General features: G+C 42.0%; 2 protein-coding genes across 6 annotated transcripts in view; one reads left to right on the top strand and one right to left on the bottom strand.

Moving 5' to 3' along the window:
- Positions 1-2,499, top strand: part of RFTN2 (raftlin family member 2) — a 35,909-nt gene extending 33,410 nt beyond the window's left edge. For 2 of the 3 annotated variants that reach the window (XM_035136714.2, XM_060281549.1), the window contains one exon: positions 564-2,499. In XM_035136714.2, the coding sequence (XP_034992605.1) occupies positions 564-830 (267 nt within the window). In that variant the 3' untranslated portion in view covers positions 831-2,499. The remainder of the gene's footprint in view (positions 1-563) is intronic. The other variant, XM_035136722.2, reaches the window with a different exon arrangement.
- On the bottom strand, positions 1,862-27,338 carry LOC118095479 (MOB-like protein phocein). Of its 3 annotated transcripts, XM_035136747.2 has the most exons (9): positions 27,031-27,338; positions 23,867-24,031; positions 11,354-11,416; positions 10,674-10,774; positions 9,777-9,819; positions 9,495-9,581; positions 6,524-6,603; positions 5,869-5,980; positions 1,862-4,611 (listed from the first exon to the last, which is right to left on the bottom strand). In XM_035136747.2, the coding sequence occupies exons 1-9, from the start codon at positions 27,031-27,033 to the stop codon at positions 4,480-4,482; spliced, it is 786 nt and encodes a 261-aa protein (XP_034992638.1). In that variant the 5' UTR covers positions 27,034-27,338; the 3' UTR covers positions 1,862-4,479. The 3 variants fall into 3 exon arrangements, with proteins under 3 accessions (XP_034992638.1, XP_034992623.1, XP_034992630.1); XM_035136732.2 differs by lacking the exons at positions 23,867-24,031; positions 27,031-27,338 and adding an exon at positions 15,280-15,509; XM_035136739.2 differs by lacking the exons at positions 1,862-4,611; positions 5,869-5,980; positions 6,524-6,603; ... (2 more) ...; positions 10,674-10,774; positions 11,354-11,416 and adding exons at positions 20,942-21,158; positions 22,193-22,282 and having other exon boundaries at positions 27,031-27,172.
- Between the last annotated feature and the right edge of the window lie 260 nt (positions 27,339-27,598).

Raw genomic sequence — 27,598 nt, 5'->3', positions numbered from 1 at the left:
CTTACTTTTATGTTCTGCTTAGTTAAGAATACCTTTGGAGAATGATTCTGAATAATCCTCTAGTCAAAATCAAAAGGGGCACCTCCAGCATCACAAAAATATGCTTTTGCGCCCCACAGGACCAAATTAAGGATTCTTTATCTGAAAGCTTCAATGCGTGTTGGGAGTGTGAGATTCTTTGCCTGTTGCATTAATTTTTGTTTCCCATTACAGAATATGGTGCAAAGTTATTACTTGGCAGGTTCCCCCTGTAGCTCACTTGCACAGCATTTAAAGGCTTTTCAAACTCCTGGGAACTTGGCTTTACCCAGCATTGGCCACACATAATTATGAAGACAGGGATGGGGAACTGCATGCCAGAATTGGAGCTAACTTTCGCTTCAGACAATAGATGGCAAAGTTTCTATCACTACACAGGAAACCAGTGTGTGGGACCAGACTGTAAATTCTGCAAATCTTCAGCCATTTCATCCTCCATTCATTTGTTCTCAGATCCAAACGCACATTCTTTCAGCTCCCTTCCTCTGTGAGCTCTTAATTCATTTTTTTTTTCCCCATTTCAGAAGAAATCCACCAGGCAACTTAGAGAAGAAAAAGGAAAGGCTCCCAGCAGAAGTGTTGGATTAGACACAGCTACTTCCCAGCCTGCGCAAAATACACAAGCTACGGATGAGTTTCATCTATCGCCTTCTGCAGAGTGTTGGCCCAAGGACAGAGGGGTCCATTTTGAAAGCTTCGCCGGATTCAGCAGCAGTGATGGCATACTAAGGGAACTGGATGATGGGCAGTTTGACCAAGAAGATGGAGTCACTCAAGTCACTTGCATGTGACCAGAAAATGGATTAGATGGACCTGTACATATTTTTTAAAAAATAATAATGTAAAAATAGAATTTGCTTTTTATATGTGTCGGTATAATTTTCTCCTTTTATCTTATACAAACATGTGCACATTATACTTCCCCTCAACTCTGTAAATATACTCATAGCACAACTCTTATTTTAGTGTTGGCAGAAGTGCTAACTTTTGAGTAAGGTCTGATTTACTGGGATTTTGCATTTCTAGAACAGCACTATATGTCGCTGATGACATCTCAGCAATCTTTCTTGTCAGCTGGAAACAACTGCAGATAGGGCGTTCTCTTCTGCAAAACAGAAGACTTTTTACAAAATGCTTGAAATGTAATACAGCAGCATTTCTCTTAATACGCTATTTTAAATATCGTGAGGTTTAACACCAAATTAAAACTGTACATAGAGAACCGTGTGCCATTTTTAGGTTTCAGATTTAAACTCTCCTCGTGTTAAGAGTGCAAACTCAAACGCTGTAATAAAAAATTGGTACTAAAAACAAATCACTAATAGTGTGCAGTCATAAGTGTTATTAGGTGGCTATTTGTGAATGACTGAAAATCGTGACCAACAGAAGAGATATAAGCGGGTTTAAACCCAGTGCCTTGATTGACTTTTTGATGCTGCTTTGTACAAAGGTTCAAAATACATGTGAGATTAAAAGTTCCTGTGCTGCAGGCTTTTAAAAACACAAATTGCATCAGCAGGGGTGATAATTAACTTTATCAGAGCAGTCAAGGGGTGGGAATTCAACCCTTTCCACCCCCTGCAGTGGTTCTGACGAACATTGCTCTTCTGAAACTGGTATTTCCTTTATGGGGGGAAATCCTCCAGATAGCTTATTATTTCTAATAAATCCTCTGCAAGTAAGACGCAACGACACATTCAAGTCTTCTCCAGTTAACTCAATTAATACATACACTTTGTCTACAGCAAGGAATTCTATGTATGAAACTTTAGAAAATCTCTTGAGTAAAATAATTTCAAAACAATTTAGCAAAATAGACTGGTCTGGAAAAAGAAAAAGATTTAATTGCAACCTCTACTTTTTTTTACAATGTAATTCAAAAGACAGACACATCTCAGTTTCCCTATAATGCAGAATGTAAGTTAAACCCTCAATATATATTTACCATACAAAGTCAATAGTTCACTTATGCTTACTGAAGTTCTACAGTATCAGCCAGGCACATGTGTGCACACATTATCAGAGGTACTTGAGTCAACAGCATTAAAGGTTACAAGCAGTGCCCCATTTACTTAACTTGATTATATGAAGTCAAGTTTACAGTGCAGAATTGGATTCATTTGCTAAAAACAAGATTAGCCATTTCAGAGACATACACCAGAATAATATGGAGATGTGTTGAGATTTTGTTGCAGCCTCAAGCACCACGGATTTTCACAGAAATGCTTAAAGGTGCTATTTCATTTTCCGGCTGGGGGGGGCTGCCCTGAACCAGCCATTTCTGACAATAACCATATATACCCTGCTACCTCTGAAAAGGAAATTCTTTAGCCACTTGCTTTGAGGTATCAATCGCATCTACATTACTCAAGGTAGGCCTTACATTGGGTGAATTGACATAACTAGCTGTTGCTAAGAACACATCTGATGTGATGACCCTGTTGACCATTAAAACCATATTTTATATTGAAAGTAAGAACAGCACAGAGGTGCAGAACCTCCCAACAAAGTTGCCACCAACATAGCCCTGTTAAAAGCAAGCGGGGCTTGTGCCCATGAAAAGCTATGTGTCCCTTCTCCAGTAAAGGGATGCAAGGTGGCATTCTTGCTGTTTGAATTTGAAATATATTTTTTGCAATTAAGGCATGTACGCAATGCTAATCTGAAACACAAATTATCAATATTGGGAAATAAATTTGCACCTTTCATTCTGCGATAATGAGCACTCTTCAAAATGGTGTGTGTGTGTGTGTGAAGTCAGCTTGGCAACATAAAAGCCGAAACTTGCCCATTTCAACAGATCAAGGGAGACTGGTTAATGTTCTAATGTGAATGGAGCATACACCCACTTCAAAAAAAAATCTCACCAAGTCAATTTGATCACTGCTAGTGCTTTCAGATTTCTGCATTCATATACATCCAATGTTACAAAGCCTGCTATAGTTTTTTTTAAAAAAAATATTTAATTCTACAGCATTCAAAATAGCTCAAACTCCATTAAGTAGTCCTCATGAAACCTTAGCACTAATGCAAACCTGCAAATGCTATTTAAGGAACATACACTTAAGATTTTGGGGTGGGGGGTGGAATTCAATTACTGGAACATAAAGCAGGTGGTATTTGCATGGATGAAAGGCAAGACAGAATCCAGCTGCATGTACTGTGATGAGTAGGGTTCAAAATTCCACCGAACCCTTTTGTTACAAATGAGCAAGGCTATTTTGGCACACTCTGCAGTAGTGTAAAATGAACTTTTAATGCAAGGTATCACCTGTAAGCAATTACTATAAATATGCACAGGTATAAGCCACAGAGCACTTTACTGTAGGCAGAAAGGAACACAAATTGCTTTTACCGACTGGCAAGAGGTGCAGGAAGGAAACCACGGAGCGGAATCTTTGCCTTAAGGTGACTGAAATGAACATACGGTCTTTTGCGATACACACAAGTCTCAACCGATACAGAAAGGCAAGTCCATAAAGAAAAAAATCTAGAATACACTTTTGGCAGTATAATAAGTATTATCCTTTTGGTATTAATACTGTAATAATGAATATTTGGATACACACATACTACAAGAGTTTAGACGCTATATATGCCCACACCCCAAAAAGCAAAAGTTGGGCACTAAAACAAGGGTACTTTCTATAAAATACAAAACGTAAAGAGTTAAATGGACTTGCAAGCTTCTGGTGTTAGTCAAAGTAAGGCTAAAATTCCAACTTCATCAGTATATAGCAGGGTCCCCAAACTACGGCCCCCGGGCCGGTTGCGGCCCAATCGGCCTCCCAATCCGGCCCGCGACGACCCCCGCCGCCCGCTGCCGCCGCCCGCTCTTACGGCGCACGGCGCGGCGGCGATCTTCAAAATCGGCAAAAAATCGCCGAAAATCCTTTGTGTGCATGCGTATGGGCCTCTCCCGACCCAGAAGAGGTCATTTCCGATGCACTTCCGGGTCGGGGGAGGCCCATGCGCACAAGCGATTTTCGGCGATTTTTCCCCGACCGTGTGCGTGTGCGCATGCACACGGGCGCGCACTCCCCTGCCCTCCGGCCCGCCGCACGGTCGGCGCGGCGGGCACCGGCCCGCTGCGCGGTAAGTCTGGGGACCCCTGGTATATAGGAAGCTTCAGGTTTAAACTGGACAAGGTCTGAAGATTGTGATCCAATGATTGTTTAGCAGCAATTTTACAGAACTGTAAATTCTTTTATTAACAGGCAGTATAAACAGATAATTCTAATTTTATTTAAAAACCATGAGTGCCACATTGAAGAATATACAGCTCATGAATAACTTAAACCATATTCCATATTAAGAGGCAACGCACACAGCATACAAAAAGTATACTAAACAAAGCTCTAAGGATACATGATTGACATTTCTAAATGATATATACAGTACACAATGTTAATTACGGAATCATTCAGTCCACGACACTCATCATGCCTCACTTTCGCCAGAAACTGAATTCTGCACCTCCTCTTCTAAAATTGGTACGATCAGGTTGTCCTTGGACATCAGGTTGTATTTCATCACAAATTTGGTAAACCGGTGACACAAGAAAGTTTCATTCTTAAGACAGAAAAATAAAAAATGCATTAATACATACATACATACATACATACATACATACACACACACACACACACACACACACACACACACACCCCATGAAAGATAGAATTAGGAAAGAAGTTATTCAAAATTACTCAGGACCATGTTATAATTTCCTATATGGAGACTTCCGCGTAGGAAAAAAGTACATACCGCGACCCACCAGAATGCTTGATCAACACTCTGCTCTTGAGACTTCCCGCTCACAAAAGCAGAGGGTCAATCAGGCAGACAGAAATAAGTCTGGGATGCTATGGCACAGTTCTGCACACAGAATCCTAGTTAGGTAGGCAGTTGTAACAAATAAGCATTGTTGCACTATTGTCAAATCATCTGAATTATTGCTTAGTACATGGAAACATTTTGTAATTTCTGCTGAATCTAAAGGATAGGGTTTATGTAACAAGGCAATGCACATTTAAATATACTAGGAAGAAAGCAACATAATTTGCTTTCGGATCTGAGGCACGTGAAACTTTAAGTCCCACTGCCTATCTCAGACAAAACACTGCGCACTAAGTATGTGAAGAAGAGCCAATATTCTCCTACTCTCACTGGAATATGTCTGGAGTTTTGGATATTTTGGAGTAAAAGGTAAAAGGTAAAGGACCCCTGGAAGGTTAAGTCCAGTCAAAGGCGACTAGGGGGTTTCTCACTTTTAGGCCAAGGGAGCCGGCGTTTGTCCACAGACAGCTTTCTGGGTCATGTGCCCAGCAGGACTAAACCGCTTCTAGCGCAACGGAACACCATGAGGGAAACCAGAGCACACAGAAATGCTGTTTACTTTCCTGCTGCAGCGGTACCTATTTATCTACTTGCACTTCGTGCTTTCGAACTGCTAGGCTAGCAGGAGTTGGGACAGAGCAACGGGAGCTCACCCTATCGCGGGGATTTGAACCACTGACCACCTGATTGGCAAGCCCAAGAGGCTCAGTGGTTTAGACCACAGCACCACCCACCTTCTACAAGCTAAACAGAATTCTTACACATACCACATTTTGGAAGCAAAAAATGAGACTCAGCAGTGGTCTCTAAGAACAACTCAGTTTCAGTAGAGTTCAGAAATAAATGCTGGTACTAAAACAAAGTGTCAAAAAGAGCAGAACTCTCTGACCAATCGCAACATGACCTCTAGCTCAATACTGTATTAAGGTACGTATAGCACAATCCTCTATCCTACTTCCAGAATTGCAGCTTTAGTATCAGAGTACTTACTTCATATTCATCAAATATTTGGCGATGATGAAAATATGCATGTGAAAATATTCTGTAAATCCGACGGCAGACCGATCCTAGTTTGGCTACGGAGGATTCCTTTATACTAACCCTGTAAGCAATTAAAAAAAATTATACATGGACCTTACTTCTGCTATTGTTGCACTAAATGTTTAATGATGGTTGACAGTATTAGTTTCATATATTATCCATGTAAAAATTATTAGTGGCAATAATTTGCTCACCAAATCTATATATAGATTCGTTCAGCCTGGACACGTACGTCCAGCTCTTATGACCTTCTAGCGGTTCCCTCACTGCGAGAAGTGAAGCTACAGGGAACCAGGCAGAGGGCCTTTTTGGTAGTGGCGCCAGCCCTGTGGAATGCCTTCCCATCAGATGTCAAGGAAATAAACAGCGATCTGACTTTTAGAAGACATCTGAAAGCAGTTTTTAAATGTTTGATGTTTTGTCGCTTTATTATTATTATTATTATTATTATTATTATTATTATTATTATTATTTTGTTGGGAGCCACCCAGAGTAGCTAGGGTATAAATAATAAATTATTTATTGTTTATTATTATTATTATTATTGCCTTCAGAACCAATCACAAATATTTTAAAAAGCAAGCAGATTCACACTGAGCTTTACCTGCTGGGAAAATATTTATTGCTATTCAGAAGACATGCAGCTCCATCCAATGTGTGTCTGGTGTAGTCAATGGCAGGACACTAGAAAGGAGAGAAGAGAAACTGGAAATCCTCTTGCACCATCAGATTCCCATTATTCCAAACTCTTCTTATGCAAGTGGGTTAACATAACTGAATGCCATCCGAAGTTATTACCGTACTAGCTCTAATCCTACACCCATAAAGTAAGATGGCATACTAAGGGGGAAAGGTTGTCTTGCTTTAGAGGAATGAGCTTTTGTAGGAAAACACTCAGAATATTATGTATACTCCTATAACGAAACAATACAATTCTAGGATTCTATGAAAACTGTTCAGATAATGGCTCAAGGTCGGAAAAAAGAAACAGTAAAAACAATTGGCAAAGTAGACACTATTACTGAAGTAAGAACACAAAAGATCATACCTACTGACTCAGATATCTAAATACAGGGGCAGATTGTCACACTGCGTGTAATTCCTCTTAAGAACTGGTATGAGAGTGACACACACAGCCACCGTTGCAAACTCTTATTTATTCATTCATATAACAATTACAAAACAGATGCACTCATTCCCAAAAAATAAACTCCTGTCAAACCTTGCGCTTCCCTTGATATTCTGTTCTAATTATTTTTAAAATGCCCCATTTATCAAACAAACATAATATTCTGGGAACTACCATTCCTCCTGTGAATCAAGTCAGTTAATTTGCCCATCTCTTCAAGTTCTGGACACTTCAATAGCCATTTCCATATAGCCAAAATAGGGACACAAGATTTTAGCTGCTAAATTCATTTTTAAATGTCATTCCCCGTGCAATAAACTCCTCAATCTAATTTATGTTATGTATTATTTACACATCCAAAAATCAGATGCCATCTGACAATTCCACCGCTTCTCATACTGACAGACTCAATGAGAGACTTAAAAAAAGACCCCACCAGATCTCATTCAATTTTTCTCCTGGGATAGAAAAAGCAAGACCCGTTTTCTACCTAAGGCTCATTATAGTGATCCTTCTTCCTAAATCCAAAAGTACTTTGTAGTTTTTTGCTAACATGCCGTTTCTTCAAGCTGTCAAAATGAGAACTGTCTGCAGTTGTGGTGCCCCCCCCCCGGCTCAAAAATCCTTAAATTGAAGTATGGAAACCATAAGAACGTCCACACTCCTTTTTGAGTAATTTCATACCTTCATAACATCTACCCATTCCCTACCAATGGCCTAAATAAGATACACCATGAATTCCCTAACTTTCAGAATCTCCTGGTCCATTTCCCCTAAGGAACCTAATACTATGTCTTCATAGAGAGCCTAACAGATAAATTTACACACTTAATTTCTTTTTTCCATATTATAAAAAGTTGCTGTGGAATCAGATTTTGCTCCAACTGTTCTCCTCTTTCCTTGACACCCACACCAATGATCCTAAATAAGTATTGATATAAAGCTATTCCAGTTAGTATACACCTTTATCCTTAGTTTGTAATAACCATACATTTAGCCAATTCAATAGAGCAGCTTCATAAAATGACAATAAGTTTGTAACTGCTAGTCCTCCTATCTGATTGGAGGTATTAGTTTCTATTATTGGTGCACCTCCTGACATGTAGTTACCAAAATTCATGCAAATCAAGCAATATTCATAATGAAGTAGACAAAAGTAGAAACCTTCATAACATTGCCTGATCATATTTTACTTTGGCCATCCAAGACAAACTCATTTCTTCCATCTTTCTAAATCTAGTTTTACTTCCTGATCCAATGGCTAGCAATTTTCTCAGTCCTTTGGCTATCCACACCACCTTTATTCCTACATATCTAGCTTGTTTCTTTGTTATATCCAGATCATAATCACACACACTTTCTGCCTGTTTTTCTTATATCCCAAAATAGCACGTTTTCTGTAACCTGAAACACATATTTTTGCAAGGATAAACTTATGTCATCTAGATATAGAGCATTCCTGATCTGCCCTGCTTTCATCTTGACACTACAGATCTTTCCATTTTGCTGTAGTGAGTGGCTCTATCGACAACACAAGTAACAGAAGTGAGATGGGCAATCCTGTCTTGTTCCTCTAATTGTCTATTCACCAGTATTCTTGCTGATGATGCAGAATAGAGATAAAATGGATTAAAGCAACTGAGAAGATTAAAGCCTTCCATGACAGCAAGCAAGTAAGTCAATTTGATCCTGTCAAATGCCTTTGTGGTATCTAAAAACAGTAATAAAGTTGTGCATGGTAATATACTCATAACCTGTATGATTATCCCATGAAATACATGACACATGGTTAGTTTAAGCCATGGGTAGGCAAACTAATCCCCTCAGCTATTTCTGTATATATTCTTGTGTAAATGCTCAATAAGAGCTTATCCAATGGAACAGTGTCTGAACACACAGTATTTGTCTTTTCACGAACTATTACTATTCCAGTGTGAAGGCTCTGAGCAACATGCTACAGGTAAAGGGGAAGCCTGCTTGCTTTTATTTACTCTTTAAAAGAGTAAAACTATCCAAGTTCTTATGCAGAAAAACAAATTAGTACTTGGCTTGGAAAAGACTAATGAAAACTTTTTTAAAAAATCCAGTAAAATGTGCAGTCATGGTTAGAAAACTAAGTTTGTTATAAGATGATGTCAAGATTCAACAGCTGTGGGGCCAGGAGCAAATTAAATTGAACCATGACTGCTATGGTGAGATAGTTTGAAGGAATGACACTTGTATCTACTACTACCACTACCGAATTACAGGTTCACAGTAACTCATGCTGATCTCCAACTTGCACGTGTGCTTACCTTTCATGCTGAACACCCGAACCATCTTATAGACAAATAGTGAGTGGAAAATGGTAGCAGGATAAGGGCCGGAGGTACAGTTGTGTGAAGTTAACATTCTTGGTATAAGCAGGGAAGAGTCTTGGCAGCTGTTTTTTATAATCCTTTCTTACCTCTTTGGGAGTTTTATGGGCTGCACAAAGAAATATCCACTGCTCAGTTGCTGTCATCTGCGTGCATGTATCTGGATGGCATTCAGTCTGTTGAAACATTTGTACAATAAATATAGATTTAGTCAGGCATAGGTCCTCACATTCAAATTACTCTCTCTCTTTATTCCTTCTACCATGACTAATAAAAAACAGAGCACTGAAGAACAATACAAAGCATTAAGACGCAAATACATAAAAAAAGTTATTCTTAATTGTCAAAAGGAAGATAAAATAATAAATTACCTGAAGTTTAACCGCAAGGCCATTAAGCTCAAGACAGAACTGCCTAAAATTTTAGAACACAGAAGGTTAGATAATTACATCCCTCCCCCATTAAAACACCAGTCCAATAGTTATGAACTACAATATTTTGGATTATATTTAGCATTATAAATCCTTTCATTTAGTATTCTCTAACTTGGTGTCCTTCACATGTTTTGGACTACAACTCCCATCATCCCTGACCATTGGCTATTCTGGCTGGGGATGACCAAACATCTGGAGCAGTAGGTTCAGCTTGAAAACGTAATTTGTTATTTCTGGAATTAAAGTGTGGTTGTGAGATGGGTGGGAATCATACAAAAATTGGCTGGCTAGAGAAGCCAGGACGGCTGCTTTTAACCCTTGGCCTGAATTCTGCCCCCCCCCCAGTCTGTAAACGTGAGTATATCATAAGAAATTCGAATTTAATCAAAAAGGCTTTGGTAGTGACAGAAACAAGTACGTTTAACCGTCAAATAAGTTTTTTCTTATGATACGGACAATGAATTGGACAATACAGTGGTACCTCAGGTTACAGACGCTTCAGGTTATGCGTTTTCAGGTTGCGTACCGCGGGAAACCCAGAAGTACCAGAAAGGGTTACTTCCGGGTCTCGCCACATGTGCAGAAGTGCTAAATCATGCTTCACGCATGTGCAGAAGCGCCAAATAGCGTCACGCGCATGCCCAGACGTGGTGCTGCGGGATCCGAACGCTGCGGGTTGTGGACATGCCTCCATCACGGATTACGTCCGCAACACGGGTCCACTGTACCAAGTAGGCACTCATTCAAGGATGAAGGCCCCAAGGCCTTTTTTCAGAGACTGGTTTCAGTTAAGCTCAAACATATACCGTATTTTTTTTACAGCCCAGATCATACCTTAAGTGTTCATACTTCCAAACTCCTTCATCCTGTCCTTCTGGAGGTTCAAGAATTTTGTCAATGTTTGAACAATCTGCCCTTATGTTTTGCTGGATATACTAGAGGAAAGAAATATTTAAATAAGATACATTTCACTGATGTTAATAATAATGTCAGAAATAAACTTAAGTGTGTTCAAGACTGTGGTAAAGTTTGTTGTAGAAATTTCTCGACACACTGTTTAGGGCTGAATCCAGTGCTGCTGCACAGCAGACTTCTGATAGCACAATAGATCTTCCCTTATCCTTTCCCCTGCAGCACCCTCACACACCCTCAAAATCCGCTCCAATCTGCACCCCGTTCTTATGTTGGGCCTCAAATGTTCCAGCTGTTACTGGAAGCACAATATGTAATACTGACATATTAGAAGGAACATGGGCTCAGTGGTCCAAAGGCTATTACTGTGAAGGCATCTGAGGGTTGAACAAACCCAACTTTAATTGCAAGAAAGAAAGCTAAGTAACAGCATGCATGGAACACCACTGTCTTTCTGGTGTGCTAAAGGCTAACCTATTACAAACAATCACAGCTGCTCTTTACATACTACAAGTAAAACTGTCTTTGTAACTATAGAAATGCACTGATATATATTCTAGGCAATTAACAAACAGCAAGAAGCAGAAATCAATGAAATGTACCTGCTGAACTGCCAATGTGCTGTCCATTTCTTCAAAAGATTCATCAGGCCAATTATAAAAATCCTAAGATAGTAAGAAAAAAAGACTTAAAGCAAACTGAAGAAAAACAGAAAGATTCCAGTCCAAAAGAGATTCATTACTGCAAAAGCACTTAGGGTGCTATACATCAAAACAGAACAGACACAGCTATATAATGTGCAGTTTCGCACAAATGTCCAAGTGCAATTTCATTCTATTATTAGGACTGCTCAGCTGTTCCAACAAGACTGTAAAGTCTTTCAGGATATCCCTAATTTCACCATCTCTATTGTCCAATTCTGAGTTAATGCAACTAGCTGAATGTGGGGTCTAGTAAAAGTACAGTAGCTATTGCCAAGGCAGCAATATGCAACCTACACTTACAGCAGGGTCAGGTAATGACATCAGTGTAATATCACAAGCCATGACATTGCAATGATGTAGCAGTCTCTGTATCCCATCTGATATACAGTCGTACCTCAGGTTACGACCACCTCGGGTTGCGAACAATTTGGGTTACGAACTGCGCAAACCCAGAAGTATTTTTGCCGCGCGTGCGCGCGCAGAAGCAGCACGCGCAAAGTGTGAAAATAGCGCTTTGCGCATGCGCAAAATGGCGCTTCGGGTCGCGTTCGGGTTACGAACTTTTCGGGTTACGAACTGCGATCTGGAACGGATCGTGTTCGTAACCCGAGGTATTACTGTACTTATTGACCAGCAAAGCAAGTAGTGAGGCCAACTGCAGCATTCTAAATATCTCACTACAAATTGCAAGGGGCGGAAGGGGGGGAGAGAATATCTTAGTTATTCTGCTGAGACATGTTCACCTATTACCTAATTGTCCTCAGTGACTACAAAATGTCAGCTGCAACTTTGCACACTTATACAGAAGTCACACAAATCAGTGAAACTTACCTGGCAATGCACAGGGCCGGGCTATTAGACTGCAACCCTAAATTCTTTGGTTTTGGAAATAGTGCTATTTATTTCAATAGAACTTAACTCCATGCAAAAAATGTTCAGGGCTGCAATACAGAGTTTCCAATATACCAGTATACAATGGTAAACTAGTTTTCTGTGATGGGCATTTTGACTATAAATACTTTTAATTAAATAGGTTGAATAACAGTAATAATTCCAGTTCTTTACAGTGTTATAGTCTGTCCTTGTTTTCTCTAAATGGATGCACTTAATTTTAAGATGTGCCAGGAGAAACTCAAAACAGTTTGCAATCTTTTCTAAATCTATCCATCTATCTGCCTTTACATAATACACTGATGGTTATCAGCCCACACCCCTTTTACAGGAGACATTTAAGGTATGTCTCCCACAGCTATCTCAAGAGGATGACTCATGAATCTTTTCAACTGGAAAAAACACCATGTTCCTGAAAAAGAGTAACGCTATAGATAAGAACATACATGAAAATAACTAACTAGTCACATCATAATTTTTTCACTATTCATAAAGGAAGTTACAATCAGATGGAGGACGAAAAATATCCCAAGTATGTCACAGTTTTCCTGCTACTGTACTTTATTCAAGCCTTAATGCTTTACCAGAAGGCACTATAAAAACGCAAGTCATAAGATTTAATTTGCACAGAAAAATGATGACCGATACTTTATACAGAAATATATATATATATATTTAAAGGCCTGGCTACATAATTTTAGCAGTAAGAGGAATAACTTGAAAATAACAACAGAAGTCATATCAATTTAGTATTCAGCCATTTGTATGACTCCAACATCTCAATGCTGCATATGATATCCAATCCTTCAAGGTGAATGTACCTATCTAAGGTAGTTAGTTTGCTATAGAACCCACTCATTACTGGGCTTTTCATGCACACACACCCTTTTCAGTTGGTGCGTTCCTCTGGTATTATCCTAGGATAACTTCACAAATGTTTTCTTTAACCTAAATTATAAAATGAACTTACTTGCCTCCAGGTTATTTCCTTCAGTCAAAATAAGGCACTTTGCTGTATACAAGAGACTCAACGATACAACAAATACATATAATTTATAGTCAAGAATTTGTCTTGAATAGTCAAAACTTGCAGGCATGGCCAAACTTGGCCCTCCAGATGTTTTGGGACAACTCCCATCATCCGAAGCTAACAGGACCAGTGGTCAGGGATGATGGGAACTGTGATCCCAAAACATCTGGAGGGCCAAGTTTGGCCATGCCTGGAAATTGTTGTGCTTGTTTTATTTATCAGCAGTTCAGCCTATGAAAAAAAGAGGGTAATACTACCTATACTTTTTAACTTGCGAAATTGCTGACAGTTTAAAAGTCAAGCAAGATGGACTAAATTTATATGTATACACTACATGAACTGGTGCTGGAGGAGACTCTTGAGAGTCCCATGGACTGCAAGAAGATCAAACCTATCCATTCTGAAGGAAATCAGCCCTGTGTGCTCACTGGAAGGACAGATCGTGAAGCTGAGGCTCCAATACTTTGGCCACCTCATGAGAAGAGAAGACTCCCTGGAAAAGACCCTGATGTTGGGAAAGATTGAGGGCACTAGGAGAAGGGGACAGAGGACGAGATGGTTGGACAGTGTTCTCGAAGCTACGAACATGAGTTTGACCAAACTGCGGGAAGCAGTGCAAGACAGGAGTGCCTGGCGTGCTCTGGTCCATGGGGTCACGAAGAGTCGGACACGACTAAACGACTAAACAACAACAGCATGAACTGCTATTATAAAAGGATGGCAAGTGGGGGGGGGGGAATAAAGTAAGACAAAACATACATCAGTACAAGTTGCATCCAGTTTTGAGAGGAAATGGCTGGAACACACATACTCAAGACAGCAGTTAAAACAATACACCAAAAGGGAGAGCGAGAGACAGAAAAGATTCGCATTTCTCAGCACAGTAACACCAACTACTTTGAAAGGTTAAACACATATAGGTGTATCCTGGGTCTTAATTACAGCAGGCAAGATTACTGTCAACATGAATCTCTGCCAAATATGCATTATTATTTTTTTTAAAAAAATACAGCAAGTACATGAGCAACCTCACAGGCACCAGCCCTGCAAAATACAGGCTAGACTGCTTCTACTCCAACCACCACCCTCCAACTCCTCCCATGAAGTTACTGCCCCCTTTACACGCAATCTTCCCCATCTTCTCCCTGCACCCAGCACCTGAAGTCACCTTCCCTGGGCACCTTGGCCCTAAATCCTAACCCCATGGACACTCTCTGTGGGGCAACCAACTCCGTCAAACTCTTCCCTGTGCCCTTATATTCTTCTCCCCCAAACAGCCCCTTTTTCTCTTTCCTCCCTGCACAGGTTACATACCGTTTCTTTTTCTTTTAGGTACCTTAAACCCTCCTTTCCTAACCAACGTCACGTCCCTAAATTCGCTTATTTCCGAAGCAGCTGCTTTGAAAACCCCCCACAACCCACGTCCCTTCCCCGCAACTCCCTCTTATTCTCATCCCTTTCCAGAAATCCCTGCTTGAGCCGCAGGACATGTAAGGCCACAGCGGGGCGTTCAGACGTTCGCGAAGTACACGGGGGGGGGGAACCGCCCACCACCTTTTGGTCAAACCTGGATCAGCACCCCGGCCATGGTACCAGTACCTGCCTGAACCCCCGACCCCCCCCCCCCCAAATATACCTAGCGCGGCCTGCCATTTTGAGCGGAACATCCCACCCTCGCGTTACTTTCCCCGACCCACCGGCGAGGCCCTTCACACCGGGCGGCGGCGCCTCTTTCCACTTCCCCGGGAAACGGAGCGAGGTGGAGCGCGAGTAGGCCTCGCCCGCCGCCGGCTTCTCGGCCCGTCATCCCCCTGCCGCACCACCGGGGCCCACTCCTCCTCCTCCGCCGGCACCCGGCTTCCCCCCCAGAGCCAGGGACCCATCGAGCGGGCGCCGGGCTTACCTGGGCCTTGGTGCCCGGCCTGTTCCTCCTCAGCACAGCCGTCCCCTCCGCCATGACCATAGTGACAGCGAGCGGCGCCAGGACCCGGATGCGGCGGTGGCACAGCAGCAGCAGCAACTAACCAAGCGGGGAGGGGAGGAGTAGGGAGGCGGGAGAAGCGCGAGACGACGGACGGGACAACGCGAGACGAGCGAGCTTCCTCCGCGGGGAGGGGGATGAGACCCAGAGAGGGCCGAACGCCCGGCGGGAACGGTTGGAAGAAGCACGTGATCGGCCTACGTCACATCGGCGGGGGTGGGAGGCAGGCGCGAGCGCCGAGTAGCAGAAGTCTCACAGGGCGGGGGAGGGAGGATGAGCGGGCAGAACAGCGCGCGCCCCCTCCTCCTCCTAAAGCGGGGGGGGGGAGGGAGGGAGAGAAGCTCAATAGAACGGCATGGGGAAATGGGGAGGAGCGAGTATGCGAAGGGCGGGAAGGAAAGGGCGGGAAAGGGGGCTGAGGGGAGGTTGTGAGCCGCTCTGATATCTCGTGAGGGAAAGGCGGTGTATAAATCTAGATAGAGAAATAGACAGAGACGGATACGGCGCCTCATATACAGTATAGGCGAAACGCGAAACTGCGTGGGAAGAAAGCATAATAGTAATAATCGCGCTGCACAAGAAAGAAGCATAACTGTCAAGTTCTCCCTTTTTTTAAGGGAAATTCCCTTATGCTGAATAGGCTTCCTCGCGAGAAAAGGGAAAACTTGACAGCTATGGAGAAAAGAAAGAAGCCTGGACAAGAAAAACAAAGGACGTGCTGTTTTTTAAAATAATAATAATGGGTGTGTCAGAGAAGCTTGCTTAGACGTTCACAGGAACAGGAGGGGAAATAAAAAAACACCCTTAGCAGCGGGCGGGAGTCAAAATAGCGTATATTCATAATTTATTTATACCAAGTCCATCTGGCTGGGTTTCCCCAGCCACTCAACAGATTATTATTATTATTATTAAAGTGATAAAACATCAAACATTAAAAACTTCCCTATACAGTACAGGGCTGCCTTCAGATGTCTTCTAAAAGTCAGATAGTTGTTTATTTCCTTGGCATCAGATGGGGGCGTTCCACAGGGTGGGTGCCACTACTGAGAAGGCCCTCTGCCTGGTTCCCTGCAACCTCACTTCTTGCGGGGAGGGAACTGCCAGAAGGCCCTCGGAGCTGGACCTCAGGGTCCGGGCAGAATGATAGGGGTGGAGACACTCCTTTGGTTCAACTGGTGCAAATAGGTTTTTGGACCGAAAGGCGGACGTATTTCTCATCGCTTGCAACCATGCTACCTGCCCTTGCTAACTTTTGACAACAGGGCAAGGCATTGGCCAGACACAGATGCTTCTCTGAAACATAACACTTTACTATTATTATTATTATTATTATTATTATTATTCCATTTACAACATAACCAACTTTTCCTCCAAGGAGCTCGAGGTGGCGTGCATAAGGCTCCCCATTCTCTCCTCACAGCAACCCTGTGAGGTAGGTTAGGTGGAGAGGCAGTGGCTGCCCCAAGGTCACCTGGTGAGCGAGCTTCATGGCTGAGTAGGGATTTGAACCCAAGTCTCACAGGTCCTCTACCTGGGTCTTCCAGCAGTCTGGAGAAGGTCAGACTGCCTCGGGGACTTTTGAATGTGCCTTCAGGAGAACAATGAAGGGGGAAACTAGGAAGCAGTAAACCTCCTTGCATCCACCTTAATTTGTGGTCCATTTCTTAGCCTGTCCATTGCAACATAAGAGTAATAAGAGTCCAGAATGGATTTCCTTTTAACCTCTGGATGGAGCCTTTCCATTTTAGAAGAAGCACTGGTGAATTCAAAATCTTATAACTTTGGTCTATGAAAATATACCATTGCTCTACACACTTGGTGCCTGAGCTATCCTACAGCTATGCCAAACATGTCTACAGCCTCCCATCATTCCCCAGGGCCAAACCTCAGCTTTTTCCCTCTCAAAAACATTGCTCATATTTCATATTTGCTTGCTTTTCAGAGCAGATTCAGCAAAACAAGCAGAATTAATTGTCCTTGAGAAGATTTTCTCCACAGACAGAAAACTGGCCGCAGCTGTTAGCTTCAGTGGCAGGTCAGGGAGCCTAGCTTTCATCTGTTGGCATCAAACCTTTCTAAAAGGTAAAGTAACATTCAAATAAGGTTTGGGGTTTTAAATTTTACATTTGACTTGTTGCTCTGGTGGATCTACTCCATAACAAAAAAGAAAAGAAAAGCCTGGCTTTTGGCTTAATCAGGATCACTTTTTCACTCTAGAAGGGAAGAGGTTTTGGCTTGTGTCGAGCTTTTCAAGTGTTGCAGAAATTTGCAGTTATTTGCACTCCTGTCACTGAAGCAGTGTAATTGCATGAGCTCACTTTGTTCTTTAATAAAAATAGCTAGCAACCACCGTCCCCATAAATAAACTTCCACTAAAAAGCTTGGGGGGGGGGTGTAAACTAACCTGAATAACAACAACCATATGTGCCAGGCAGACTAGACAATGGGGGGAGGTGTGTAAAAGAACAATACAACACATTTATCAATTTCTTGTTTTGCTTATTACATTTGTAGGAGCAACATAAACTATGGGAACAAAACTTTCATTGTGACTTGGCATTAAAAAAACCCAGGTGTTTCCAGTGTCACATCAGTTTCTGGCTAGATCAATTTCAACTCAGCTACTTATATACAGTACACTAATTTAATAAAAAGGACAGGTGTTAAGTCTCATTGGCAGATTAATAGTATCCAAAATTGTTTAAAAGAATACCCTAGTATTTTCGTGTAGGAGCACCAATCCGGCAGACCACCTACAGTACAGTGTGGCTAACAAAAGAGATGAATTATGTATGGGGAAATAAAGTGTCTATGCACAAACATACGGTACCTTTGTCTGCTTTACAACAAACTGGAATTTACTTGACAGAAAGCTAGAGGGAGCAAGGCACTTGTGTCATTATTTTCCTTCATCTGAATGAGAACCTGAATTTCTGGCAGTGGTCCACGTCTTTCTAATGAAGTTTGGGTAGAAGCAGGGAAAAGTGGGTACACCTTTCTGACTTCTCAGTCTGATTAAATCCACCGTTGCATTATTACCCAACTGTGTTGTCTGGTCACACTGGGAGGTCTGTGGTGCAGGTCTTTTTGTTATTTGCAACTTATTTGCAAGATGTGCTGTTAAAAGGCAAAACCCAAGCCCTTTGGACATACTTAAAAATAGTTTATTGAATCCTGGGCCCGTACTATTATGCTTTGGATTTTTTTCTCTCCCTCTCCACATGCACCTCATAAGTTCCTTACAATATTGACTATCCCTGCTCTTAAGGGGAGGTGTAAAATATATTTTGGTTGTGATCCATAATTAAAGAGAATCATAGTTCACAGCCATGCCTTTCCTGAAGCTGACCTGTCAACTACTAAACCATGATAAGCCAGTTTCAAATAAACAGTACAGTCCTTGTTCACAGCGATATAGCCTTGCAGTGAATGATTTAACATTCTCAGCTGTTGCGCAGAACATTCTGCATAGCTTGTGCATCATATTGTCCCCCCCATAATTTACAAGGGAGAGGCTCTTTATTTTTTGGCAATTGAATCCTAAACATAGTAGCTTAGATACTGTTAACTTAAGGAAGTACACAGAAGGAAAGATTCCCAACTTTTTCTTCCCCTTTTTCCTTCCTTCCCTTCCTTTATGGAGGATGGGGAAGGGGGTCTACCACAGGGTTGGTAGTAAAGGTTCTGGGTGTATTTGTGGCCTCCACTGAGCTCAACTTCTCTCAGCTGCCAATTAGGGTTTGAATTAGGGTGCTTTGACCTGGGCAGAATTCACATTTTGGATTCCCATCATTTGGATTGCTCTCCCCATCTGTTCTCTAGCCAAGCAAGTATATTCTAAATCAGGTTTCTCATTCAGGGGTCAGCAAACTTTTTCAGCAGGGGGGGCACTCCACTGTCCCTCAGACCTTGTGGGGGGCCCGGACTATATAATTTTTTTTAAAAAAAATGAACGAATTCCTATGCCCCACAAATAACCCAGAGATGCATTTTAAATAAAAGGACGCATTCAACTCGTGTAAAAACATGCCGATTCCCAGGCTGGATTTAGAAGGCGATTGGGCTGGATCCAGCCCCCGGGCCTTAGTTTGCCTACCCATGATCAAGTTTCAAGTGCATCGATTTCAGTGTCAAACTTTTGCATTTCATTTTCAAGCCCCTTGTTATTGTGATTTGCATGTCTGAATCTTGATGTGCCTTATACTGTATATCTCTGCATGCCTTCCTTCATTTTGTTTTTAGGGCAAAAGTATTTCCCACTTCTTTTCCTTCCTTTAAACATTTTGAGAGAAATCATTGCATTAATCAAAATGGGAGGTCATCAGAGTATGAACCCCTGTGGCCAAGCTATCCCTGTCCAGGAATGGCTAGCAGTAGCGAAACCTGGGCATGAGCATTCCATATTACCAAAGACCCCTGGCTCCAGTGACTATGTGGTATTGAGGAACAGTCCTAGATGTAACTGTTCCTTCAGGGTATGTGCAACCCCATAAAAAACAGGTGGTCCCCCAATTCCCAGACCTAGGAAGCACCCCACTTCCACATATTGGTGGCATCCAAACTTCAAATTTTCTGATGACCTCATACAGCAGTGTCATACAGAGAACAGGGGACAGGACAGAACCCCAAGGGACCGCATGGATTAGTTTCCATGGGGCTGAACAGAAATCTCCTTATGCTACCCTCTGTAACCAGCCCTGTAGGAGCAAGTGCCCTCCACTCTCAACCCACAGTTATTTCAATAACAGTATCAAAAGCCATGGAGAGATCCAAGAGAATCAACAAAGTTGCACTCCTCTCTACACTAAACAAGGTAATCAGTCATGAAAACCAAGGCTGTTTCAGTTCCAAACTGGAGCTCGACACCAAACTAGAATGGGTCCAGATAATCAGCATCCTCCAATAATGTCTGGAGCCGACCAGTAGGTGTCATCATTTTTTATTTGCCTGACAAAGCTAGTTTGGTTTTCTCAATATTGGATATGCTTCCCCTTGCTGGATTTGCTAGCATGCAGCACTTTGACCAGAACGCAGTAGCTTTTCTGGGAACTGTTACATCCTTAATTTTAAAGAATTGCATATTTTATTTCCCTCAAATGCTGGTAACCCTTCCGTGACAGCGCAATAGCATAGCCATTTTGAGTTTGTGCACCAGTAGCTCCTAGTGAGGAAATGTGATGTTTTCCAGCTTGGAAGCAAATATTTTATTCATTGACTTGTTTAAGGGATAATTATACTTGACTTGTGAACTCTCCAAGCATTCTGATGCTTTGTTTTTGTTTTTCCAAAGATGGAGAAATCGGTCCAAAAAGTTTTTTAGGATTCCACATCATAATGGCATGACGTAAAGAAGACTGCAATGCAGCACAGGAGGGATGCTTTTTGGGGGAGGCAGGAAGCTAAACCCCAAACTGGTTTCATGGTTCTTTGGCTCCTAGCCTATAGCTGGTTTTTTTATATCACAAGCCATCACTGTTTCACCCTGAAATGCTTTAGCTACTTAATTAGCCAGCAAGCTGCTCTAAGTATATTTTTTTATTTAAAAAAAAAACAGAACACACGGAATAAGATAGTAAGAAATGTATTTTGGATATACACATTGTTTTATTTTGAAGTCATAATGATACTTGGTAATTTGGGAGAATTTGCATTTATTAGAAAATAAAGAAATTATTTACATGATGGAACAGAACCATTTGAGCACTTTTTGTGGAATGAAAACTTAATGATAACGCAGCAAGATGAACTGTTCAGTCCACATATTTTCCAAGAATATCACCATCTCTAAATATGAAATAGTCCTGCAAATAAAGAAAACAAATTTGTCCATGTTGAAGATAAACAGTTAAGTAGTTCAAAAGCTGAAACACTGAAGCTCTTCCAACACAGAGATTTATTATATGTCCTTGGATCAGTGCTATACAAATATTAACCCAAGGACAGTTCTTCTACTTCATCACTGCTATTGCTCTGAAAGGGGCTTGAATTCCCCTAGGACAGACTTCAGATAAATTGATTGGAATAGTTTACAGGGGTTCAAAAGAAAATTTAAGAGATTCAGCTGCAATTCTTCTATAAAAGATGCATGTTCTCTTGAGATTTAAAATCTCACCTAAGGTTTACATAAATATACATAAACTTTTTAACTTTCTCTCACTTTACATTGGTTTGCAAACTTATTTTCGCAGATGGCTTGGCCCTAAAACAGTACATAAAAATGCTAGAATTTGTGCAATGGTGGTTATTTTTGAAACGCAGGTCACACACTTAGCAAACTTCTATTCCAATACAGGCAAGGTAAACCACAAGGAAATTACTGCAGTGGCTAAAAGGGGCGAGTCTTGCCTATTCCATACTCAGGTTTCTCCCTAAGGAGATAAGTCACAAATGTGTTTCATTACTTCTTGGTAACAGGCCTAAAAGCAGTAAAATCTCTTCTCCACTTCCCACAACAAAGGAATGGGGTTGCAGAAAGAGGACAGTGGCTATTCCAGAGGCAGTTACTTCTGGATGGAGATGAAGGAAAGCAATGAAATGTTTATAGAAGGTAGGCAGAGGCTGAGGCAGTGTGCATACATCTCGGAATACGGCATATGGAAACTGTTGTTATCTATCTGAGAATTAGGTGAGCAGACCACTGAGGTTTATTGGGAAAGGGCATGAAGATTCCAACGAAATGTATGTGATCTTCCATAAAATTAAGATAAGCACTGCTTTTGGCTTTGTTTTTAAAATAAGAGTTTAAGCAAGTACAAAAGTGCCATACAGAGTATTATATATATATATATATATATATATATATATATATATATATATATAATATTCACATACTAACCTTGTCATCCAGTATAACTTTTGTTCCACCATACTCCGGCAGCAGAACCTTCTCACCAACTTTTACACTAACTGGACGAGTGTCTCCCTCCTAAAGGGGATGAAGAATAGTTACTGACAACGTATGTTACAATGCTCTTTAAAAGTTTTCTGTAGTGGAAACGCAGCTGCAATATTGCATCAGTTGGAGCTTCTGGACCAGGCCCAAGGGCAGCCTCATACCAAGCACACTGCTGTCATCCAATCTCAGGGCTACTAGTGCATGGTGGTCAAGTGATCCCGATCTAGATATGCCCATAGCTGGCAAACTAAGCAAAGCTGGTAAAAAGCACTTGCAAGTCACAGAGGTCACTTGATTCTCCAATGACAAAGATGTATCCAGGAGTACCCACAAGCTATGTACCGGCTCTTTTAGAGGGAACACAACCCCATCCAGAACAGGTTAGTGGAACCACCTACCCACAGAGCATCTTCCCATGCTTTTGGCGGAAAGGCAAAATATAAATACAGGGCTGTATCAACACTACTGTTCCACTAGCTTGGCAGACTTCTGCATGCTCAATGTAACTACACACCCTCAAAAACTGCTCCAGGGCACACACCCCTGGCTGGAGCAGATTTTGAGGGTGCATGCAGAGAGGAGAGGAAAGAAATGTCCAGTTGTAAAGTACTGGGTGCAACCCATAGTAAGTAAATAAACATCACACAGACAGTTTATAAGTCACTTACCCAGTATGAGGAGGCAAGTAAAATGCATTTAGATGAGTGCCCTTTGCCGCCCGCCCGCCCCAAAGCCAGAAAAGACACAAAGAGTGGCTGGAAGATAAAGTGCTCAACACAACCTCCACAGTGGCCTTCTCCAACCTGATGTTTTGTTCTCAAACTCCTATCAGCACCAGCCAGCCATGGCAAAGTACAGGGATGATGGGATATGTAGCTCAGCAACAGCTGGAGGGCACTAGGATGGGGAAGTCTACTCCATAACATAGATCTGTTACATGCACAAAAAACCCATTTATTTATTTCTTCCAAACTTATACCCAAATCCTATGAAAGTTTGCTTGGAGACAATGTTGTGCCACATTTAATGGGACTTACAGTAAGGTTACCAGATTTTGTTTCCCAGTGAATCCAGGGACACTTCAACTTCAGTCAGAATGGATGGATTTTGTCAGGGGACAGATTTGTAAATCTGGGGACTGTCCCCGGGAAACGGGGACGTCTGGTAACCTTAACTAACAGCTAAGTTTGCATTGAGTTACAGCATTATAGGCTTTATCACTAAGAAAAGCAAGGAGTTCAGCTACCATAAGCTCTGTGCTATGAAGACATGCCAGGTAGTCAATGGCCACTGCCCATTCCAATTCCTTCTCAAATAGTCTAAGGGCTTGGGGGAAAGGATCATAGTGGAGGTTGAGGAAAGAAGAGGCATATGATGATGCTGAAGTGTAAGTGAGGAAAGGCAGAAAAACAGCTGGGGGAGAAAAAAATGTGCCCAGGAGATCAGGGAGCAGATAATCACACCTTGAAATGTTAATTAGAAACCTACTGCCACTGTATCACAGCTCATGATGCTTGAGGTAGAGTGGAGAGGTGATTTTGCCGAGCACTAAGAAATCTACATGTTTCTTATCTGAAAAGCTATAAAAAGCATTTATAGGAAAGGTCTGCTTACCTTGCTTTTAGAGCCTGTTCCAACTGCCACAACAGTGGCTTGTAACACTTTTCCTTGTGATTTTTCTGGAAGCATAATGCCTCCTTTAGTTACTGTCTCAGCTGCACACCTTTCCACCAATACACGGTCGAAGAGGGGAAGAAATTTTTTAAATGCCTGTCCTGCCTGTTAAAACAAATCACAAGTCATAGTGTACAATAAGCAAACTTGTGTCTCTCAGCCACAAGCACATTGTCATCTAAAGCAGTGAACATGTGATTCTACCACTTTTGCACCACAGTAGGAATGATGGGGGAATAAGGAAAAATCTGGAAAAAACATAGTTACATATATACAATCCCCATTATGGCCAATGAAGTGTTACACATGTCAGTACATTTTAGGTAAAGCAACTTCAAGAAAAAGTTAAATACTTTGTTTAGGTTTTTGTACACATGATCTTAAGATACATTCTTCCTAATTACTCAGTGACTCCTTTCTACAAATAAAGGACATCATGAATGTGAACAAACACCAAAATTATTGCCATGGCATGCTGTTAAGAAATGATTCTCACTCCACAGATCTTGCTCAAGGGAAGAATTCTGCAGAAAAAGCTATCTGAAAAAGCCATCTTCCATATAAAAAGAATTGCTGCTGTTGTTGTTTAGTCGTGTCCGACTCAATATACCTAGGTGATCTTATTTAAAACAGTATTAACTACATTGGAATAAACAAATTTTGCATAAGGATGTGACTGGAAGATAGAAATGAAAGGTAGAGAGTTATATTGCTTATGTGTTTCAAATTGGAAGAATAGGCATACCTGTAGAATAGTAGTTTGGGACAACTTCCAAGCTTTAGTGATTTAGAAACTTACAGATACCATGGAAAAATCTACCAACATTCAATTTAGTGCAATAGCTTTATTAGGGCAAGCAAATTATATCACAGAAAGGTATGCAAGGCTCATCAATAAGAACCTTAAGTTCAAGTTAAACTTTATAGCACCACAAGGAAAATTTTAACAGCAAGAAATGTAAATTAACATTCCACAGTGTAAAGCATGTTGAACTTTGGACATTATTAACAAGGGTATTTGGGAGGCCATCTACTTGTGCCCACCCACTGGTGCACTGGAAGTTTGCTTGCACAACTGAATACCCCTTCCTCTTGTTCTCTCCTAACCCCAATTCTGCTCTGGTTTGAGGGACTCGGGCAGGGCATGGAGAAAGGGAAATATTCTCATGCAATTTTAGATGTTACCCATTAACCAAAACATTTTAGCTACTACTTTCTGTAAAAAGTAATGTACAGTATTCAATTTCATATTTAAAAGGAAGCCTTTTGCAAGGTTAGATGCAAAACAAATCCACATTTTTAAACAGGCAACTATGTATGGGTTAAAGAGCAACTATGTAGGAGTTAATAGAAAACCAGAGAGCTAAAATGAAGGTAGCCAGATCACATGACACTGGCTCACGTTCCGGCCTTCTCGTGGTTTCCAAAGATATCCAGCATGGACACTTACAGAAACAGCTAGAAACCAGGAGAAGGGCTGGATTATCTGTAGTTTTTGGACACTAGAGGTCGCTGCTGCAGAAGGAAATACCTAAACGTGAGCAAGTGGGACTTATTTCCATAGAATCCAATTTCAAGTCTGCAGTGCAGATGCAGCACTGAAGACGAGTGATTAAGAGACTTTAAAACTTCTGAAAACCCATTCTTGATAAAGTATAGTTTATTAAGAGATTTAACAAGTATGTCCCAACCAAGAGTATTCAGCAACAAAGATTAATAAGTAAAAAAAATTTAAAAAGTCAGCCACCTATTTGGATACAAGTCAGTAAAACTTTTGCTTGAAACTTCTGTAGGATTAGGAATTTGCAATACCAACTCTATCAACTGGTACCAAATTGCTTTAGATTAGTCCATCACATACCCCTATTACCCCACTTTTGGCAATAACAATCCCTGCATGCTCCTACACTATTATGAGCAAGGAGACGGCTACTGAGGAGCAAGTCCCATTGAATTTAATAGGACTTAATTCTGAGTAGGTATGGTTAGGATTGTGCTGTAGGGATTTAGCTTAAATCAACTAATTTGACCCGATAAGGATTAATCTTATTTCCCATTATTTTGTTGCTTGCCCAATAACTCCTTTCCTTGCAGCACTACTGAACCAACAACTATCCACTCTCAGTAACAGTCAACGATTGATACAGCAAAAAAACTGCATTTGCAGTTTGCACTCTTCACCACACAATAAATACAACTTGTTGCAAAGCAGAGGACATTCCAATCACACACTGTCAAGAGATTCAGAAGATAAAGGGATAAGATAATAAGGAAGAATAAAGAGCACATGGAGTTGTCAGATTTGACTGACTGGTAAGTAACCACTCCTTCATATACTGGGGAAGACAGGGTCAAGGAGGCATGTGCAAGATTTCCTCCTCACCACCTCACCCCCCCCCCCAGGCCTTGGAAAAGTACGATGGGCGGCATGACTACTCACGAGGCTTGAATCCTTGTACTTCCATGCTGCACATGTGTACTTTACCAAGGGTTGGAAGGACCACGAGGGTTATCTAGTCTTACCCCCGGCAATGCAGGAATCTTTTGCCCAAAATGTGGTTTGAACCCATGACCCTGAGATTAAGAGTCTCACGCTATACGAACTGAGCTACCTCTCTGCACTAACAGCTAACGCTATGGAGTTACTCTCCTGGGATTTGCCTCGTCCACCTCTCGCCATCACGCCTTGTGGCGACGAGCTGCATGCAAATCCATTCATGCGTGCATCACGTGGAGGCTCTTGCATTGTGGGGGGCGAAGGTTGGGCTAGATGACCCTGGGAAAACCTTGCGCCTCTACAATTCTAGGAAGGCGTCCACTCTCACCTGCCTTGGCCTATGCACTTTTTCACCAGTGCCGCCCCACCCTTCGCCAGCCAACTGAACCCCACTAGGGGTCCCCTTCTGCCCAATTTACAGGAGAACACCTTTTATCGTGAATGGAGGGAGGGAGGGAGGGAGGGAAGGAGAGAGAGAGAACGAGAGCGAGAGAGAGAGACTCAAGTCTTGCAATAATGAGGGGGGGGAGAGAAAGAGAAGGAAATATGGATTATTCTTCCCAACCCTTTGCAAATACTTCTCGAAAAAAAAGCGCGAGAAGCTTACCATGGCGCGCGCTTTACAAGGCCTCCTGCTCCCGCTGCGAAGATTCCTTGCACCCCTGACCGACCCACAGAGCTAGCACGCGCAGAAAGGGTCACGGCCCGCGCGTGCGCAGACCGTGCCCCGGAAATTGCGGGGAAACTACTTCCTGTGGCGGTTGGCTGAGGAGTAGGGGGGGGAGAATAGTTGGGATAGACTTTAAAACTTGTTCCCCGTAACTTTTCGGTTCGCGCTTTCTCATTACTTGTCGCGAACCAGATTTGTTCGGGTTTGTGGGCGCGAAGCGACATTCCCGTCGGGTTTATGTATAGCACCGTCATGAGCGAGGGCGAAGGGGAGCGGGGGTGACGCAACGCCCAGCGCGACCTTTCGCGAGCATGTGCATTCCAGAAAATTCTGGAACCGCGGGGCCCGGGAACCTGCGCAAGGCAAATACGCCGGCGGTGCCTTTTATGTCCAATCGCAGAGCGCAAGCGCTCCCGGGAGAGAGCCCCGCCCACTCGCCCACGCCTGACGTTTCCTGCTCCCGAGGTGAGGATTGGGCGGGGCGCGAAGGTTATGCCGCCACGCT

This window comes from Zootoca vivipara, chromosome 1 (assembly GCF_963506605.1).
Source record: "Zootoca vivipara chromosome 1, rZooViv1.1, whole genome shotgun sequence".
Lineage (NCBI taxonomy): Eukaryota > Metazoa > Chordata > Lepidosauria > Squamata > Lacertidae > Zootoca > Zootoca vivipara.
Note: the sequence above shows the minus strand (reverse complement) of the source record. Positions and strands in the feature narration are given on the sequence as shown.